Source organism: Ranitomeya variabilis, chromosome 2 (genome assembly GCF_051348905.1).
Source record: "Ranitomeya variabilis isolate aRanVar5 chromosome 2, aRanVar5.hap1, whole genome shotgun sequence".
In the NCBI taxonomy this organism is placed as follows: domain Eukaryota; kingdom Metazoa; phylum Chordata; class Amphibia; order Anura; family Dendrobatidae; genus Ranitomeya; species Ranitomeya variabilis.
The window spans coordinates 298,764,674-298,785,282 of NC_135233.1; the positions used below are offsets into that span (position 1 = coordinate 298,764,674).

At 41.4% G+C, this 20,609-nt stretch overlaps 1 protein-coding gene across 2 annotated transcripts in view; it reads right to left on the reverse strand.

Annotated features, from left to right (window-relative positions):
- The window catches only part of COL4A6 (collagen type IV alpha 6 chain), a 388,359-nt gene that overhangs the window by 13,435 nt on the left and 354,315 nt on the right, over window positions 1–20,609 (reverse strand). For both annotated transcript variants that reach the window (XM_077285138.1, XM_077285139.1), the window contains 14 exons: window positions 20,315–20,496; window positions 19,153–19,216; window positions 16,407–16,481; window positions 16,156–16,263; window positions 14,654–14,761; window positions 13,947–14,018; window positions 13,637–13,762; window positions 12,922–13,032; window positions 12,082–12,243; window positions 10,705–10,803; window positions 9,914–10,057; window positions 8,707–8,823; window positions 4,414–4,605; window positions 3,984–4,270 (listed from right to left, as the gene is read on the reverse strand). In XM_077285138.1, the coding sequence (XP_077141253.1) occupies window positions 3,984–4,270; window positions 4,414–4,605; window positions 8,707–8,823; window positions 9,914–10,057; window positions 10,705–10,803; window positions 12,082–12,243; window positions 12,922–13,032; window positions 13,637–13,762; window positions 13,947–14,018; window positions 14,654–14,761; window positions 16,156–16,263; window positions 16,407–16,481; window positions 19,153–19,216; window positions 20,315–20,496 (1,847 nt within the window). The remainder of the gene's footprint in view (window positions 1–3,983; window positions 4,271–4,413; window positions 4,606–8,706; window positions 8,824–9,913; window positions 10,058–10,704; window positions 10,804–12,081; window positions 12,244–12,921; window positions 13,033–13,636; window positions 13,763–13,946; window positions 14,019–14,653; window positions 14,762–16,155; window positions 16,264–16,406; window positions 16,482–19,152; window positions 19,217–20,314; window positions 20,497–20,609) is intronic.

A 20,609-nucleotide genomic window follows, 5' to 3' on the forward strand; every position in this document is an offset into this window, starting at 1 on the left:
GGACGTCCCACAGTCCTGTCCCCCCAATGAGACAAAGGAGAAATATGGATTTTTGTGTTACTCACTGTAAAATCCTTTTCTTCGAGACGTTCATTGGGGGACACAGCTCCCACCATGTTAGCCAGATGGCTCCTTTTTTATTTTTTTGTTTTTTCAAGTTTATCAGTCGGTGGGGTTGGTTCTAGACATGTTGTTCCTGTATTAAAGCTGATTTATTTTATGTTCTCCTGCTTTTTTGCATCAAACTGGGTTCCCCTGCTTCCAGTGTCAGGGTGCATACGATGGAGGAGCTAACCTTTTTTTATGTTTACTTAGTGTCAGCCTCCTGGCGGCAGTAGCATACACCCCACAGTCCTGTGTCCCCTAATGAGTGTCTCAGAGAAAAAGATTTTACGGTGAGTAACACAAAAATCCATATTTTGATTTTAAATGTCACAAAGAATGGTGTTTTTAGAGTGCTTATGTTATGGGCCTGAACTGTGGACTTAGAGGGGTTTTCCCACTAGCAAAAGTTAATTTTAATCAATAGATCTTGGAATAATAATACGTTCCACAATTGGATGTGTTTAAATAAAATGTTCCTGTGCTGAGATATTCTTATAAATGTCCCATGCTGTGTAATGTCAGTGTCTTACCATGCAGGAACATGGTCTGATCATACTACAGCTCCTGGCCAGGGGAGGAAGCTAAAGAGTATACAGTCAGGAGAGCTCGGGATCACAGATGATTATTTCTTTGAAGTTGGCAGGGAAATGTTTTACCTCACAGAAAGAATCATCTGTGATCCCCTGCTGTTCTCTCTGTATACTATTTTACTTCCTCCCCTGCCCAGGAGCTGTGGTATGAGCAGACCATGTCCCTGCACGGTCAGGTGCAGTCATTACACAGTACACAGCAGGGACACATTTAAAATTTTTTATACACATCCAATTGTGGAACTTACAGGTGAATATCATCAAAAAGCTAATTTATTTCACTTCTTCGGTACAAAAAGTGAAACTCGTATATTATATACGGACGTTATAAACAGAGTGATCTATTTCAAGTGTTTATTTCTGCTAATGTTGATGATTATGGCTTACAGCCAATGAACACCCAAAATTCATTATCTCCGTAAATTAGAATACTTTATTAACACCAGCTTGAAAAAATGATTTTAACATCCAAAATGTTGGACGACTGAAATGTATGTTCGGTAAACGCACTCAATACTTGGTCGGGGATCCTTTGGCATCAATTATTGCATCAATGTGGCGTGGCATGGAGGCGATCAGCCCGTGGCACTGCTGAGATGTTATGGAAGCCTAGATTGCTTTGATAGCAGCCTTCAGCTTGTCTGCACTGTTGGGTCTGGTGTCTCTCATCTTCCTCTTGACAATACCATATAGATTCTCTATGGGGTTAAGGTCAGGCGAGTTTGCTGACCAATCAAGCACAGTGATACTGTTGTTTTTAAACCAAGTATAGGTACTTTTGGCAGTGTGGACAGGTGCCAAGTCCTGCTGAAGAATGAAATTTCCAAAAAGCTTGTTGGCAGAGGGAAGAATGCAGTGCTGTAAAATGTCCTGGTAGACGGCTGCACTGACTTTGGTCTTGATAAAACACAGTGGACTTACACCAGCAGATGACATGGCTCCCCAAACCATCACTGATTGTGGAAACTTCACACTAGACCTCAAGCAGCTTGGATTGTGTGAGACTCCAATCTTCCGCCAGACTCTGGGACTTTGATTTCCAAATGAAATGCAAAATTTACTTTAATCTGAAAACAACACCTTGGACAACTGAGCAACAGTCCAGTTCTTTTTATCTTTGACCCAGGTAAACTCTTCTGGTGTTGTCTATTGGTCATGAGCGTCTTGACACAAGGAATGCGACCCTTGTAGCCCATGGCCTGGATACGTCTGTGTGTGGTGACTCTTGAAGCAATGACTCCAGCAGCAGTCCACTCCTTGTGAATCGCCCCAAAATTTTTGATTATCTTTTTCTTAACAATCCTTTCAAGGCTGCGGTTATCCCGGTTGCTTGTGCACCTTTTTCTACCACACTTTTTCCTTCCATTCAACTTACCATTAATATGCTTGGATACTACACTCTGTGAACAGCCAGCTTCTTTAACAATGACCTTTTGTGGCTTACCCTCCTTGTGGAGTGTGTCAGTGACGGCCTTCTGGACATCTGTCAAGTCAGCAGTCTTCTGGAGCTGCTGAAACAGACTAAGATTAAGGGACCTTTTAAACGCTTAGGAAGCCTTTGCAGGTGTTTTTTGTTAATTATAATTTACTGAGATAATGACTATTGGGTTTTCATTGGCTGTAAGTCATAATCATCAACATTAACAGAAATAAACACTTGAAATGGATCACTCTGTTTGTAATGACTATCTAATATATGAATTTCAGTTTTTGTATTGAAGGACTGAAATAAATTAACTTTTTCCTGACATTCTAATTTTATGAGAAGCACTATATTAAAATTAACTGTTTGTGGGGGAAACACACGTCCATGTAAAACAGGTACGTTAAAAAACAGTACTGATGTCAGTGTTTTTCATCAGTGTGTTCGTTTTTACCATCCGTGTGTCATCGTTGTTTTTATAGTATTGAGAAATAAATTACAAAGCTACTCCTATAATTTGCGAGGTTAAACACGAATGCTGTCTGTATGTTGTGTTTTTCACAGATCCATGGACTTGTTCAGGCCCTTGGCAGCTGTGCTGCTGGGGAAAAAAAAAGAACATGTTTCCTTCGTGTACTTTGCAGGGATACGCAGTCTGTGTAAATACATGGACATATGGGTAGCAGCCGAGGTTATAATTGGTACCTGTGGCATTTGATAAAAAAAAGGATACATGTACTGGAAACATGGACGAGAATTTTCTAAATATCACTTACCGTATATACTAGAGTATGAGCTGACCCAAGTATAAGCCGAGGCACCTAATTTTGCCATGGAAAACTGGGTAAGCTTATTGACTCGAGTATAAGCCAGGTATGCATTGTCACCTCATCCCTGTCTTGGTATGCATGGCTCCCCCGTCGCTGTCCTGGAATGCATGGCTCCCCTGTCTTGTCCTGGTATATGTGGCTCCCCCGTCCTGGTATGCGTGGCTTCCCTATTCTGTCCTGGTATATGTGGCTACCTCCCTCCCGTCCTTGTATGCATGCTTCCTATTACAAAAAACCCATCCTACTCACCCTCAAGCATGCCCTTGCAGCATCTCGTTGGTGCCGGCTTCCAGTTGCTCTTCTGTGCTGAGCGATCAGCAAATGTGCTGAAAACTCGGCTCATACACAAGTGGTCCATGGCGTCCTTAATGTCTTCCAAAAGGACCTGACTTTCTGGGACTCCATGGTCTCTCCTCACCGTTAAAAGAGCGAGATCTCTCCCTCTGTATATACTCAGTGATGCCGTATACGTTTCTGAGCCATTACCAAATTGTAACATCATTATAGTTGTTACTGCTTTAGTAAAGGACGCAGGAGGACTGGGTTTGCACAGAGACTGAGATCTCACTCTTTAATAGTCCTCGGAGAGTTGTAGGATCCCATATAGATGGCACACTGACCAAGGCAAGTCAATGTGGTTGTTCACGTGAATGGTTTTACATATGGACCCATGGTTGCGTGTTCAAAATAGCGGATGCGGGAATTGGAATTGTTATTCTGAATCAAACTCGCCCATTATATGTTAATGGATGCACAAAAAATGGGTCATATTCTGGTTACCATTTGTACATTATGCATTTTTCATGGATTATTATTTTTATTAAGATAAAAAGCTGTACTTCACCTCTAGTATTGATTTATATATGGAGGGCACACGGATGTATAAAAAAACAAACAAACAAAAAATTGACATATGGGACACAATACAGACAGTAAAAACATTTGTTATTTTTCAGGGTGAAAACTGATTATTTTGCATACACTTATCTGAACTCGGCCTCATAAGAAAGTTTAAATTAATAATGGAAAACTTACCATAAGGAAAGAGTATCCTATCCAAAGGCTCCTCCACCCTTCTGGGCATTGCGGGATTGTGATGTCTTGGCTATGAACAGCCACAGCTTGGGATGGAGCCTCGCACACAGAGCAGCGGCTAATGTAGTTTCTAATTTGTGTGCTGGCTACTGGCATCATGGGAATAGGAGCCGTAGTGGAGAGCCAGTAAGACTTATCATTCCTACTAGCATAGTAACAAACCTCATTGATATTGCAATAAATAAAAGGCATGGTGCTAAATCGAGGTAAGCAGGATCCGGCAAGACCTAAATAAATGAGAAACGGACGTAATCATTCAAGAGCGGGGCGCAAACACAAAATCAAACACAAAACCCATTAACCAAATAATCAGATAACTGAACTGTAGATATCTCACAGTCTTCCACCTCAGATCTCGCAGATGACTTACCAAGGTCTTGATTATGGGCCTTTTCCTGTCCTTCTACATAGAGTAGACTGTATCCATCCCAAAGCTTGTTCATTCCAACAGGACATGGCGGAATCTGTTCCGCCTGGCTGTGTTTTACTAAAGTGTAGCCAACACTCACACTCCGCCCAGGCATGCCAGGTAATCCTACGGTGCCTTCCTTTCCTGGTGAACCTGCCATCATGAAGAAATGTACAAACCATTAGATGACACTGGCCTAATACAGTTACTTATCCTCTGCATACACCAATGCCGCTAACCAACCTCCAAGGGAGGCTCCACTTATGGGGCAGAGTCGGTGACGGGTGGCTTTCCGCTCCTATCAGACTGAATGCAACTCAACACTAGGGTCCTTCCTCCTTTCATCCCATGGGTATAGTTCATTTATTTCTATGATCTGTAATGTATGTTTATTGCTTCCACCAATTTTAGAACACTTCTGGCGATAATGAAACCACAAAATAATGATGATGGTTATTATAGACATAAGATCTAATATACACTCACCGGCCACTTTATTAGGTACACCATGCTAGTAACGGGTTGGACCCCCTTTTGCCTTCAGAACTGCCTCAATTCTTCGTGGCATAGATTCAACAAGGTGCTGGAAGCATTCCTCAGAGATTTTGGTCCATATTGACATGATGGCATCACACAGTTGCCGCAGATTTGTCGGCTGCACATCCCAAAGATGCTCCATACAAGGCAGGATGGATCCATGCTTTCATGTTGTTTACGCCAAATTCTGACCCTACCATCCGAATGTCACAGCAGAAATCGAGACTCATCAGACCAAGCAACGTTTTTCCAATCTTCTACTGTCCAATTTCGATGAGCTTGTACAAATTGTAGCCTCAGTTTCCTGTTCTTAGCTGAAAGGAGTGGTACCCGGTGTGGTCTTCTGCTGCTGTAGCCCATCTGCCTCAAAGTTTGACGCACTGTACGTTCAGAGATGCTCTTAGGCCTACCTTGGTTGTAACGGGTGGTGATTTGAGTCACTGTTGCCTTTCTATCAGCTCGAACCAGTCTGCCCATTCTCCTCTGACCTCTGGCATCAACAAGGCATTTCCGCCCACAGAACTGCCACTCACTGGATTTTTTTTCTTTTTCGGACCATTCTCTGTAAACCCTAGAGATGGTTGTGCGTGAAAATCCCAGTAGATCAGCAGTTTCTGAAATACTCAGACCAGCCCTTCTGGCACCAACAACCATGCCACGTTCAAAGGCACTCAAATCACCTTTCTTCCCCATACTGATGCTCGGTTTGAACTGCAGGAGATTGTCTTGACCATGTCTACATGCCTAAATGCACTGAGTTGCCGCCATGTGATTGGCTGATTAGAAATTAAGTGTTAACAAGAAGTTGGACAGGTGTACCTAATAAAGTGGCCGGTGAGTGTATATGGACATGCTCCATATTTGTGTAAGGGCTCATTCAGACGTCAGTGATTTTTCTCTTACACAAAAAAACACGTTCAGCATCTCCCCAGTGTTTTTATTAGTGTGTCATCAGAGTTTGGTCACTGTCAAGTGTTTGCCATCAGAATTTGGTCAGAATTTCATCGTTTTTTTTCAGGGCGGTGTATAAAAAAAAACGGATCAAGGTCTCTCAAGCTCTTCATATCAAACAGTTCATGAAAGATGGACAGCAGAGTGCAGTCTGATTTTATTTTATTTTTTTCAAGAAACCAAAGAGTTGCATTAGTGATTTTGATCAGGCAAGTCTACGTGAGGTTGTGTGGACCATTTGGTCTGACAAAAAGAAAATGGGACAGGTGCACTAACCCAGACACTACCATAGGTGCCACTGATTTCTGGGAAAAACACACATAGCACTTGAACAAGAAAAACTGACATAAGAATGATCCCTAAGCTTATAGCGGACAGGTTGGGTGTCACTTGCTTTATCTTTTGATTCCCTCAATGACAGGAGACAGATTTCAGGAATGGTCTAATCCTAGTGATACACGTTATCAGAAGAGAGGTCTAATGCACATGGTGGAATTACTGTTCAGGCCAAATTGGTTCAGAGATGAAAAGAGTTGAACTTAACGCAGTGTCTAAAGCAGCAAACCACTGTAAGGCTATGTGCACATGCTGCGGACTGGTGTGCAGATTTTTCCGCACTGATTTGATAAGTCCGCAGGGCAAAAACACTGCGTTTTTCCTGCGGATTTATCGTGGTTTTACCGCGGTTTTTGTGCGGATTCTACTGCGGTTTTTTAATATGGAGCAGGTGTCAAACCGCTGCAGATTCCGCACAAAGAACTGACATGCTGCGGAAAATAAATCGCAGCGTTTCCGTGCTTTTTTTTTCCGCAGCATGTGCACAGCGGTTTTTATTTTCCATAGGTTAACATTGTACTGTACACCGCATGGAAAACTGCTGCGGATCCGCAGCGTCAAAAATGCTGCGGATCCGCAGCAAAAACCACCAACGTGTGCACATGGCCTAAGAGGTGCTGGTGTAAAAAAGCTATTTACTACAGTATACACTGTGTTCCAAATTATTATGCAAATTGGATTTAAGTGTCATAAAGATTTAATTGTTTTGTTTTTCAAATAAACTCGTGGATGGTATTGTCTCAGGGCTCAATGGATCACTGAAATCAATCTTAAACACATGTGATAATTCGTTTTCCAGGTGATTCTAATTAAAGCAAAACTACTTAAAAATGATGTTCCACATTATTAAGCAGGCCACAGGTTTCAAGCAATATGGGAAATAAAAAGGATCTCTCTGCTGCTGACAAGCATTAAATAGTGCAATGCCTTGGACAAGGTATGAAAACATTAGATATTTCACGAAAAGAGTGATCATCGTACTGTGAAGAGATTTGTGCCTGAAACAGAGCACAGTCAGAGTTCATGCAGATAAAGGTATAATGAGGAAGGTTTCTGCCAGACAAATTCACTGGATTAAGAGAGCAGCTGCCAAAATACCAATACAAAGTAGCAAACAGTTATTTGAAGCTGCTGGTGCCTCTGGAGTCCCTCGAACCTCAAGGTATAAGATCCTTCAAAGGCTTGCTGTGGTGCATAAACCTACTATTCGGCCACCCCTAAACAGTGTTCACAAGCAGAAACAGTTGCTGTGGGCCCAGACATACATCAAGATTAATTTTCAAACAGTCTTGTTTACTGATGAGTGTCGAGCAACCCTGGATGGTCCAGATGGATGGAGTAGTGGATGGTTGGTGGATGGCCACCATGTCCCAACAAGGCTGTGACGTCAGCAAGGAGGTGGAGGAGTCATGTTTTGGGCTGGAATCATGAGGAAACGGCTGGTAGGGCCCTTTAAGGTTCCTGAAGGTGTGAAAATAACCTCTGCAAAGTATATAGAATTTCTGACTGACAACTTTCTTCCATGGTATAAAAAGCAGAAATGTGCCTTTAGGAGCAAAATCATCTTCATGCATGACAATGCACCATCTCATTACTCAGAATACCTCTGAGTCATTGGCTGCTATGGGCATAAACGGAGATAAACTCATGGTGTGGCCACCATCTTCCCCTGACCTCAACCCTATAGAGAACCTTTGGAGTATCATCAAGCAAAAGATCTATGAGGGTGGGAGGCAGTTCACATCAAAACAGCAGCTCTGGGAGGCTATTCTGACTTCATGCAAAGAAATACAAGCAGAAACTCTCCAAAAACTCACAAGTTCAATGGATGCAAGAATTGTGAAGGTGATATCAAAGAATGGTTCCTATGTTAACATGTAACTTGGCCTGTTAGGATGTTTTGGAGTTAAATAGCTTTTTTGTTCAGTGAATGTGACCTCCTAATGCTGCAAACTCAACAAATGAGCATTTTCAGTTCTTTAAAACATAATCAAATGTTTAGAAATTCTACTGTGCCTAATAATTTGGAAAAGTGCATTTTGAGTTTTTATTCATTTTGGAGATTATACTGTTATCATTGGGAGGTTTCTTCAATAAAATTCGATGTATAATCTAACGGGTGATTACTTTTATTAGACTGACTGTCATTTGCACTGACCATTTAGGAAAATCCGAGAAAAATGTCATTTGCATAATAATTTGGAACATGGTGTACAGTATAGTGGTGAGTGGGTGTGAGTAATTCTCCAGCTGCCACCAGGTCACTTACACTGTACACAAAATGTACATGAACTATATATCAGATATATCACTGCTATCAAGGGACATTTGTCAAAAAACACAGCAAGTAAACAAACAGTACAATACTAATCACAGCCACAAAAATATCCTCAATTTTTAAACCACATTTGAAACAAATGTAATCATTACCTTCAAATCCTGAGGGCCCTGGAATACCAGGCTCACCGGGATCACCGACAAAGCCAGTCTGACCCGGGAGACCATTTCTTCCCATCTGTCCTTGCCTGCCAGGAAAGCCTTTTCCACCTGAAATAGGTTATTAATAATTTACACAAATATGAAATATAAAAAAATCTCTGCAAAACCGGTAGATATTATATGGTTATAATAACTTGGGCTGTATTATAAGCAGTGTTAAATAAGATATTGTGGTAGTCCATTTCAAAGGAGAAATGTCGACCGTTTAAGGCATACTAAAAAATTGCAGGCCCTATTCGTTTCCAGGGCACAATGCCTGGACTATGTCCCCTTCTGATGTGTAAATATTCACAGTCAGTGAGATCAAGTACAACATAGTGTTACATACAGTGGGGAAATAAGTATTTGATACACCGCCAATTTTGCAACTTTTTCCCACCTACAAATAATGAGGTCTGTAATTTTTATCGTAGATACACTTCACCTGTGAGAGACAGAATCTTAAAATAAAAAAAACAGAAAATCACATTGTATGATTTTTAAATAAATTGCATTTTATTGCATGAAATACGTATTTGATCACCTACCAACCAGCAAGAATTCTGGCTCTCACAGACGTGTTAGTTTTTCTTTAAGAAGCCTCCCTACTCTACACTCATTACCTGTATTAATTGCACCTATGTGAACTCAATACCTGTATAAAACACAAAAACACACTCCAAGCTCTCCACCATGGCCAAGACAAAAGAGCTGTCTAAGGACACCAGGGACAAAAGTGTAGACCTGCACAAGGCTGGGATGGGCTACAGGACAATAGGCAAGCAGCTTGGTGAGAAAGCCGCAACTGTTGGCACATTTATTAGAAAATGGTAGAAACACAATATGACTGTCAATTTTCCTCAGTCTGGGGCTCCATACAAGATCTCACCTTGTGAAGATTATGAGAAATGTCAGAAATCAGCCCAGAAATACACGGGAGGACCTGGTCAATGTCCTGAAGAAATCTGGGACCACAGTCTCAAACATTATCCTTAGTAACACACTACGCTGTCATGGATTAAAATCCTGCAGGGCATTCAAGATCCCCCTTTTCACTGCAGCACATGTCCAGGTCAGTTTGAAGTTCACCCTTGTACGTGCAGAAAGCCTCACAAATCTATTTTTGAGAACATATTAATTACACATTATGCTTCCATACCAGGTTGTCCTGATGGTCCTTGTATACCACGATCTCCAGGCCCACCATCAAAACCATTAATTCCAGGTAGACCAGGATTTCCAAGAGGATACTGAAAATCATCACTAGGAGGTAGACCTGGGCGTCCTACTGGACCTAGGGAACCTGGAAGAAGAAATACTCAAATTCAAAAGGAAGATCAATCCAAATGTTCACAAACACTGATCACAGTGGACTTTGTGCATTCTGCTGACTGCTTACCTGATTAATGCCAACTCAACTCTATCAAATACCACATCCACTATCTAGAATTATAAAAATGAGGTTTTCACTAACTACTGTCACCGATAGGTACTTGATGGGCCTGATTAATCAAGCTGTCATAACAGAATTCTGGTGTAAAAGCTTTGAAAATTTGTAAAATTTAGGGACTAAAATTTTGAAACTTTTGGCATTGTCACACCAGTTTCTCCCAGCTCCACCCAAGGCACATCCAAGTGCAGTCGGATTTTTTCCTATGCACCCATAGACTTGTACGGGTGCGCGAGAACCGATCATCGAACACACTTGCTGCAGGCTGTGATTGTTTTCTCATCTCAAATCACCATGAGAAACAAAAAATTCAGATCTGAACTGCCCCATAGTATAGCACAGGGCCGGGAGCTATGTGATAAAACTGCCCTTATATGTATAAAGATAATTAGGAGCCCTTTCCCAGAAAACCAACCTCATTGCCTTATAAATTTATATTAATATAATAATGTAATAAACACAGAATGTTGGACATCCCATCTTCTCATAGTAGTACTCACCCGAGTTGCCCTTTTCTCCTTTAAGACCGGGAAATCCAGCATCTCCGACAGATCCTTCTTTTCCAGGAACACCAATGAATCCCGGATCCCCCCTAAGGCCTAAGACAAACAGGAAACATGTTACAGTGGCAACCTGATACAAAGTCTTGTCTTCAACACCAAAGGACAGACTCAATGACCTGTTATTCAGCAATGCTTAGACACCAGCCATTCTTACTTTATACTAATTGATTTATAGTAATTCATTTTTAATGCAACCTGAAAAACTTAACTTGTAAAATTACATTTAGTATTACTCCCTGCAGTTTTTATTATATCTGCTTGCTGTCATTCAATTGAAAACACAGGTACAGTAACATGTCCCATTACATATCACAGGTCTAAAGCTGTAGTCAAACTAAGTAGCCCTGCACCCTGACAATCTCATGACCGATTTATAATCTACAGAAAAGCTTCTCAAAAAACAACTGCAAGAAAAGATCTTGAGAACTATTAGGAATTGATACAGGAAGTACGTGAGAGAATGACAAGTACTCGCTGGAGCCCTTATAGCGTTCTCTAGAGAAGGCTATAGGCAGGAGACTTATGTACACTTTGTCTGAATCTGCTGCAGAATTGCCGCCCTCTTCAGTGAAATAAGATACATTATTGGTAGGTGTAAGGCTGGTGGGTGTGACCCACTGCGTCATGGGCCAGGCTTATCCTGGAGGGGCATGACTAGGTGTCTACTGGGCATTGACTGGAGCATCAGATGGTGAGATTAGACTGGGCCACTCCAGGGCTGTCCCCGGGCCTGCGGCAGCTGACCGGAGGGTCAGAGACTCGGGTACAGGGTGCAGGTGGGCAAGATAAAAGAACAGTCAGATGGTCCAAGGTCGGGGCACGTAGCCCAGGTTTAGAATTCGTAGGCGAGGTCAGGAGTGGAGAGATCAGGATAAAAGGGAATGCTAGCCAGGTCAATAACAGGTGAAACAAAACAGGAATAAGCCAATACAGGAAGCTAGAGATTGAACTACTAAAACCTAAATTCAGGCGAGGAATGGAGGGTGGAGTCGCCTGATATATCACCTGCTGGCAGGTGATAGACCGGGGAGGAAGATCTCTTCAGGACAGAGTGGATACAAATTCCTGCAGAGTTTGGCTGCCCAAGAAGAGCTGGAAGAGAAGCACAAGGCAGCTCGGAGCAATGGTCAGGTACTGGGTGGAGCAGAGGGAAACACGCGGTAAGTAGGGCGGCACTTAAAAGGTGTGTGAGTGGCTGACGTAAAAGTGGGAACCTTTATTATTCACCATTTGTTAGCTTAGCTTAAGTTCTTGCCATGTGAAAAGTCATTACAACTCTACTTGCAGACACAGGCACAGATAACAGGGGCTTACCTTTTACTCCAGGTGCTCCGGGGCTTCCAGGGTTTCCTGAAAATCCAGAATCTCCCTTTATGCCAGCTCTTCCTGGTCCTCCTGGTATTCCAGAATCCCCTGTATCTCCTTGATTGGAGGCTGGACCTGAGGGTCCACGTGGGCCAGGTAGGCCCGGCAATCCTTAAATAGTAGAAATGTAGAAACCTTTTACTAACAAGTTTAGTTCAATTACCATGTCTATTATGTCATATGGACACCATGAAGGGGTCCCTTATTCAGGACTCCTCTCTACTAGTCAAAACATAGTGTCACCAACAAGGAGCGTCTCTTCCTCTAGAGGCCTGTCCACAAATTAATATTTACTTACTGTTCAACAAGCAAAACTAATTTTCCCATGAAACTACTAACCACATATGTTCTTAGGGTTTTGTAGTCAGAACTATAGAACATACCTTCTATCTGAAAAAGTGATGTCTTGATAAAACAATTGTAATAATTGTACAAAGACGTTGGGTAATTGTGTGGATTATGTAAACTCCTTCTTATACATCAGTTAGCTATTGGCTGCCAGCCATCTCTGCCAATTCCCACATGCATGCTCAGCACAACCAAGTGTGCATGTTATCACTGGGAAAATCAGAGCAAGCCGCTGACAGACACCTCCATGTATGGTCAGCTGTAGAGTGTTACAGTGATAACTACATTTAAATTATTAAATATAAGAGGAATGCAATAGACAAAATATAGAAAAAAAAATGTCTATAGCACAAATTTACTATTTACGCTTGTAAGTTGGATAGGTGTGAAAAAAAACAACACAAAAATGAATAGAAGACAAAATACATGTGGTAGACATACCCATCTCTCCATCTCTTCCAGCTACACCAGGGTCTCCAGGTAAACCAGGTATAATATTTATTGACCCTGGTGGTCCAGGAGGACCAGATTGTCCAGGAACACCAGGTAAGCCTGAAAGTACAATATGGATAGTCATTTCAACTCAGGGCAAAGAAAGCCAGCTGATCCAGGGGCGGACATATTATTGGTGCAACCTGTGCGGCCGCACATGGGTCTGAGAGGTAAGAGAGACCGTTTATACCTCCAAAGCAGGTGCGAGTTTGCATTTTTAGGAGCTCTTGGCTGCAAAGGGCCCATATATTGTTCTTGCACAGGGGCCCTTTTCTTTGTGTCCGCCAGTGAGCTGATCACAAATGCTTTGAGTAGGTGGATTCAATGTGAACACATGTTCAGCCTCAGACATCAATGGCTCTCCCTTGGTGAAACATTGACTGTCCAGTACATTGAAGAGTTCTTCATGGTTGTAACATGAACATATTTTACCTAACTGTGGTGTAAACTGAAGCTTGTGGGCCCCAATGCAAAATCTCCAACGGGACCCCCAACTGTTTTGGGTCTTTAATAGTATTAGTCTTCTCATATGAGCCAAAGGGACTTTTTGTAGCCCCCTAGGCTCAAGGGACCCGGGTGCATTTGCAATCCCTCCACGCAATATAGTCACACCCGTTACCTAATAACACTAGGTACGTAAGAATGTTAAAAGATCTTGTCTTACCTGGATCTCCCACAACACCTTTTGCACCATTAACTCCAGGCTGTCCAGGCACTGTGTTGGAAAAGCCTCTTTCACCTTTCGAACCTGGAAATCCAGGTGACCCCGGGCGTCCAGGTTCACTTAAACCTTTAATTTTGGGAGAGAAAATAATTTAAAAAAAAAAAGTATTTTTCATAACACACCTGTCCTACAGCAGGAGAATGCAATAAATCTACAAGTTTCTAATTTGTGTATTCTTGCGTTACACTGTAGGCTCTAATGAGTTCTTGTTCTCTATAACAATGCATTAATTATGAAATGTGATAATTACCAGGAGTGCCAGGTAAGCCCCTTGTGCCAGGCAATCCATTCAGTCCATCCAGACCTGGAAGTCCAGAGAAACCTGAAACAAATAGGCAATAGATATTACTTAATAGGCAAAAGATATCATTTAAAAAAAATGAGTACACTGAACATCTAGACTTGCTCGTGGGAAAACATATGGCTATAAACATTTATGGATGTCTCACAAACAAAAATGTCTGATGATGCCTTAGGAACCACTACTCTCTGCGGTTTTGTAATCTTGGAATGTCATTTTTAGTACTTTTGTTTTTTTTTCCTGAGCTCTTTTTCTGTGTTTTTTTTAAGCAGATTCATAAGATATCAAGATTTGCAAACATTTTGTGGAAGTAATGTCAAACTAAAGTTTACTGCCCATGATCCAATGTACACAGATTGACTTTGCTTGTTAGGACTTACAGATAAAGACACCGCCGTTCTGTGATGGCCACACAGACAGCCATTGGCCAGTAATTCTTTTCGGCTCATTGCTATAGAGCCCAGCTGTTATTTGGTCTCTGTACAGTAATGTATATGGAGGTCTATATACCATAATCGGATTTCTATTAGAGGATAATGTCACTTCCCATTCTAGTAATCTCCAGATACATATATATTCTTTCTACAATTACATGCCTGGAAAATTAGAAATTTCCTTAACAAAAACCCTCAAAAAAACAGAGTAGACCATTTTACCTTTAACACCTGGAGCACCAACAGATCCGGGAAATCCTGGACCACCTGGTAATCCTGTGCTTCCTACAAGTCCAGGGTTTCCTCTAAATCCCTGCAGGCCTGGGGAACCTGAGACAAAGCATTGTGGTTGATTATTACCCATATACGTAGCTTACTTACATTATTCTGAAATGTAGCAAAATCTCTCCCATCATTAACCGTAAATTGTCATCGTCCCGCAAAATGGTTTCCTAATGTGCTGCTTGCACTATTCAGTACATGAAACGGGGAGACTATGGTCTCATTCACACTTCAGTATTTGAATATTTGATTTCATCCGATTATAGTGGTTGAGAAACACAGAATATGTACGATGGAACTATTTATACAGGATCTAAATCCACTTCTGACTGTTGCTTAAAGGAAATTATCACCAGAAATAACAAACTGTTTAAATCAAATTTATGAGTAACTTTTTTTAAAACATTTTTTACTTTTTTTTTTTTAAATAAAAAAAATATAGTAATTTTACAATTTTCACACTAGCCACTGGGGCTTTTTTTTAATACTTCCTGTTCTCTACAAAAGATTTCAGAAGTCTCAGTAACATTACAGGCAGAAGTACAATGACAGGTGACGCCTCTATACACAGCTGATAACACAGGACCCAACAATCACAACAGATGAGGTCACAGCTCTCCTGCTCCCCCTCCCTTTACAATGACCTTTGCACACGCTCATTAGATGCTTCAATACAAAAGAAATAATCTGAGTCAGTGTATTACTACTAATATATTTGTGGATTCCCTGGAAAAAAAAATTATAATACCTAGAAAAGTACTGGTGACCAATGTGAAAATTGCAAAATTTCTAATATATTTATTTGTGAGAGATATATATATATATATATATATATATATATATATATATATATATATATATATATATATATATATATAATAAAAAAAAAATCCATTTAACATAAAAACCTGATTTAAACTGGATAATTTTCTAAGGACAGGTTCCATTTAAAAATTGGTGAAAAATAAAACTACATTGTGAACGATGCGTAAAGTTTAGTTTAGTTGGAGTTTTTGCAACGGCAAATCCGTGTCACTCTTATGAATAAGGTCTATGGATTTTGTCACCACCCATCAAATGAAGAAATAAGATGCAATAGAAAATCTCTGTAACCAATCTAATGTGAATAAAGATACCCGAAAGCCTGACTTACACCTTTATCAAGTGTCATCTGTTTTTCATTTTATTTTATAATCTGATTTTTTCTTTGCCGACTAGGTTCTTTGTTTCCTTTACTTTTTCGCTCTTGTTTCATTTTGGGTATGAGCTTTCTCTATTTTTTTAAGAGGATCAGTAAAGTGACCAATGGTCAAGGATATAAAGGGGATCAGTGCAAGTATAATGTTGGCCAGTGAGTGAAAGAGATACATGTAGGCAACAAAGCTTCACAGATGTCAGCAGGCCTCCCATCTACCAATGCCCAGATTAACAATTTGCAGCACCTGGTTGTCCTGGACGCCCATTATCTCCTCGTTGACCTTTCAGTCCAGGGCTTCCTGCAGTTCCAATGAGTCCAACATCACCGGAATATCCATTGAATCCTCTTGCACCTGCAGATCGACAGATACCTTTGTATCAGGGAAGTTCTTTATGCAGGTAACATCGTCTCCTCCCTGCTGATCTCAGCCCCATGTATGTTAATGGGGTTTTCACACATGCAGTAGCTTTAGAATCAGTGTGTGTATGACATTACCTGGAGTCCCTGGTGAACCTCGCGCCCCTCTGGATCCTGGAGCTCCAGGCTGCCCCAGTGATTCCCCACGTTCACCTATAATGGGAAAATAATACTTTTACATGCAGCCCCTAGATATGGCATGGCAAAAGTGTACAATCATCATTAGTGACCTCTGCGCATGGACAGTCAAACATGTATATGTAACAATGATTGTGTAAAAATTGTTAAAATATGGCATTGATTAATAGCAATCACTTGTTGGTTCACTGTATGAAGATAAGTATCGTAATGGAAGATAACTGGTAGAGTGGGTGTGGAACGGTAATGTAAAAATGCAAATGTCTGTGTATGTGACACCCTTTAGCCTTCCCTTGCCCATCTCCTAGCTTCTTGTTTGCATGCTGTTGTGTATATTGAGCAGTTAGGCCATGTGCACACGTTCAGTATTTTTCGCATTTTTTTTTTGCGTTTTTTCGCTATAAAAACGTGATAAAAACGCGAAAAAAATGCTTACATATGCCTCCCATTATTTTCAGTGTATTCCGCATATCTTGTGCAAATGTTGCATTTTTTTTCGCGAAAAAATTGCATCGCGGAAAAAAAAGCAACATGTTTATTAAATTTGCGGAATTGCGGGGATTCCGCACACCTAGGAATGCATTGATCTGCTTACTTTCCGCATGTGGCTATGCCCACCATGCGGGAAGTAAGCAGATCATGTGCAGTTGGTACCCAGGGTGGAGGAGAGGAGACTCTCCTCCACGGACTGGGCACCGTATAATTGGTAAAAAAAAAGAATTAAAATAAAAAATAGTCATGTACTCACCTTCGATGGCCCCCGCAGTCTTCCTGCCTCTCAGCGGTGCACGCTGCCGCTTCCGTTCCTATAGCTGGTGTGTGTGAAGGACCTGCGATGACGTCGCGGTCACGTGACCGCGACGTCATCGAAGGTCCTGCACACACACACAATCTATAGGAACGGACGCCGCTGAGGAGAACGGCTGTCTGCAGGTGAGTATAACCATTTTTTTAATTTTTTTAATTATTTTTAACATTCTATCTTTTACTATAGATGCTGCATAGGCTGCATCTATAGTAAAAAGTTGGTCACACTTGTCAAACACTATGTTTGACAAGTGTGACCAACCTGTCAATCCGTTTTCCAAGCGATGCTACAGATCGATTGGAAAACTTTAGCATTCTGAAAGCTAATTATGCTTGCAAAATGCTAAAAAAAAAGCGAAAAAAAACGGGAAAAAAAACGCAAAAAGAAACATGCGGATTTGTTGCAGAAAATTTCCGGTTTTCTTCAGGAAATTTCTGCAAGAAATCCTGACGTGTGCACATACCCTTAGAGCTGCGCTGTAAGTGGCGTGGAGCCTGACCGATCCACCAGGCAGAAGAAGTCACATAATTATAATACATTTACATATACCCGCCTCTGGTTAAATAAACAGGACCTAAAATTTACATAGATCTATCTATCTGATTATTTCTGAACCTGCTAGAAAACAAAAAATGTGTTTTTGGCCATGTCGCCCAGTCGTTCTAACCATTTACAATACACAATGATGGTGACTGATGGGGCATCACTGTTCAAATCTTTATGATTATCTTCTTGTCTAAACCCAGCAAAAGGGCTTAGATCTGGCCATGTGTTCTTAAACCGTAACCGGCCACGTTGTAATCCTTATTTTATAAATTAATAGTGTGCATAAAAATACTTTGTAATGTATCATATCAGAGAAATCTGCTACTTTTTCCGGTAAGACTGATCTTTCTCAAAATATTCAATTCTAGGGTAAAATCTGCATTCAGTAAAAGACAGATTGTAACATTACTGAGATAGGAGATGGCGGTTGGTTTTTGTAAAATTCTATGTAAATGTGATGAGCAGGGAGGAGAGAGGAGGGCCGAGGGAGGAGGAGGGTTGAGGGAGGAGGAGGGTTGAGGGAGGCGGAGGGCGGAGGGAGGAGGAAGGACGAGGGGGGACGAGGAAGGAGGGACGAGAGGAGGTAGGAGGAGGGATGAGCAGGGAGGAGAGAGGAGGGCTGAGGGAGGAGGAGGGCCGAGGGAGGAGGGGGGACGAGGGAGGGTCGAGGGAGGAGGAGGGCCGAGGGGGGACGAGGGAGGAGGAGGGACGAGCGGGGATGAGGAGGTGGGAGGAGGGACGAGCGGGAAGGAGGGAGGAGGAGGTACGAGAAGGGACAAGGGAGGAGGAGGGAGGACGAGGGATGAGGGGAGGTGGGATGAGCGGGGAGGAGGAGGTAGGAGGAGGGATGAGCGGGGAGGAGGGAGGTAGGAGGAGGAGGGACGAGGGAAGAGCGAGGAGGAGGGACAAAGGAGGAGGAGGCAGGAGCTTGCTTTGAGGTTCTCCTCCTCCCCTCTATAGAGAATCTTATCAGTAACTGTCATCTCCTATCTCATTAATGTAACACTCGGTCTTCACTGACTGCAAATTTTACTGAAGAAATAAGATTTTTGAGAATGAGTGATAAGATAAATTGCAATTTTTCTAATTTTCATTGGTACCATTGATTCATGAAATAAAAATTAAAATGACGGTTACTCTTCAAAAGATTGCATCTGTCACAGATCGGCCAAAAGTTAGGAGGGGTGAGAAGTCCCAAAATAAAGACGGTGGGTAGCAGGGCTTTCAGACTTTATCAGTTTTATCACACTGAGCAAGAGACGGTCATGAAGTTCACTTAATCTGGTTGATGCAGCTATGCCTTATATCTAAGTATTTTCATGTCATTGTCACCTTTAATTCCACGTTGACCAGGGGAACCAGCAAAACCAGGGCCACCAGGTAAACCTTCTGCGCCCTATAAATAACACAAGAAAATATGAGATTATAGGCACATAACATGGAGACAATTGTGATCACAAAACAAATGAAAGTTTAGCTCCATTGGTTCCATCTAAAAGTATAATAAAAGTGAATTAAAATGACATTGTAGCTAATGTCTGAAACATTTGCTCCCTACTTGCCCCTTTACCAGTATTGATTTGCACCCAGGACCCCAGTTCTGAAAGACAACAGTGCTAACCACTAAGCCACCAGGCTGCTCCTAACATTAACATCAAGTTCTGGCTCATTGCTATACTTTGTATTTTTTATGTAATTATTTTTTTATGTAATTATTGTACAGAGCTTTGTTCCATAATATTATTAGAATATTATTAAATGATTTTAAAACATTCTATTAGATTTTATGCCTTTAAGAATATTGCCGTAATCCTATAGATTGTGAATTTATCTTCTTAAATACTAATAAAAAGTTAAATATATTTATGAAAAAATGAAGTTCTGCACTACAGTCATAATAAATGCACTGCTTCTTGATAAGCTGATTTCCAACACTGATTCCTGTGTGGTATATTTCTTACTGTATATATTTCCATAAAAGAGAGCAGCGGGCTACACTTTCCTAATCAGTGAAAATAAAGCTATGTTGTTGCATAGCAGCCTGGCAGATGCCAAATGCACACTATTTTAGCATTCATTAGGTGATTTGGCTCTATGGATATGTTGTGTGTATGTTCTGAACATTGGGGAACAATAAAATGCAGACAGAACTTGCTACAGATGGAATATATCCAATCCTGCTGGCAAACATACTAAATCCGAGGGTAGACAGTTTCTGTGTCACAAACATTAAATATAACACATATAATGTAAATAATACTTTGAAGGTAACAGACGGACATAACATTGTTGCAATCTCAGAAGCCACACAGGAACCCCAAGAGGGGGTCCACCACCATTCGAAGAAGGTGGAATTATGCATTGTGATGAGCTTTTGGACTAAAAAGGGCCATATATTGTTCTTGCACAGGGGCCATTTTCTGTCTGTCTACGGTCAAGCCAGGTACACTTGTCATGTCATTCCTGCCATTGCATATTTACATAGAAGACTTACACTTGGGCCTGGCATGCCGGGAAATCCGTTGATTCCTGGTGCTCCCCTAAATCCAGGGAGACCTGGCCGTCCAGCTGCTCCAGGGAAACCAGGATCTCCAGATATACCTTTCTGCAGTCCAGGGGAGCCTGTCAAACCTGGGAGCCCAGAGGAACCAGGAAGACCAGGATATCCTTTATCACCTAAAAGGAATTAAAATACTGCATTGCACTAGTTTCCAGATATAGACCTGAGCGTATTTATTTGCAGGAGACAATTCCCCTAAAGAGCTTACAATCTAAAGCCGCCCATATAA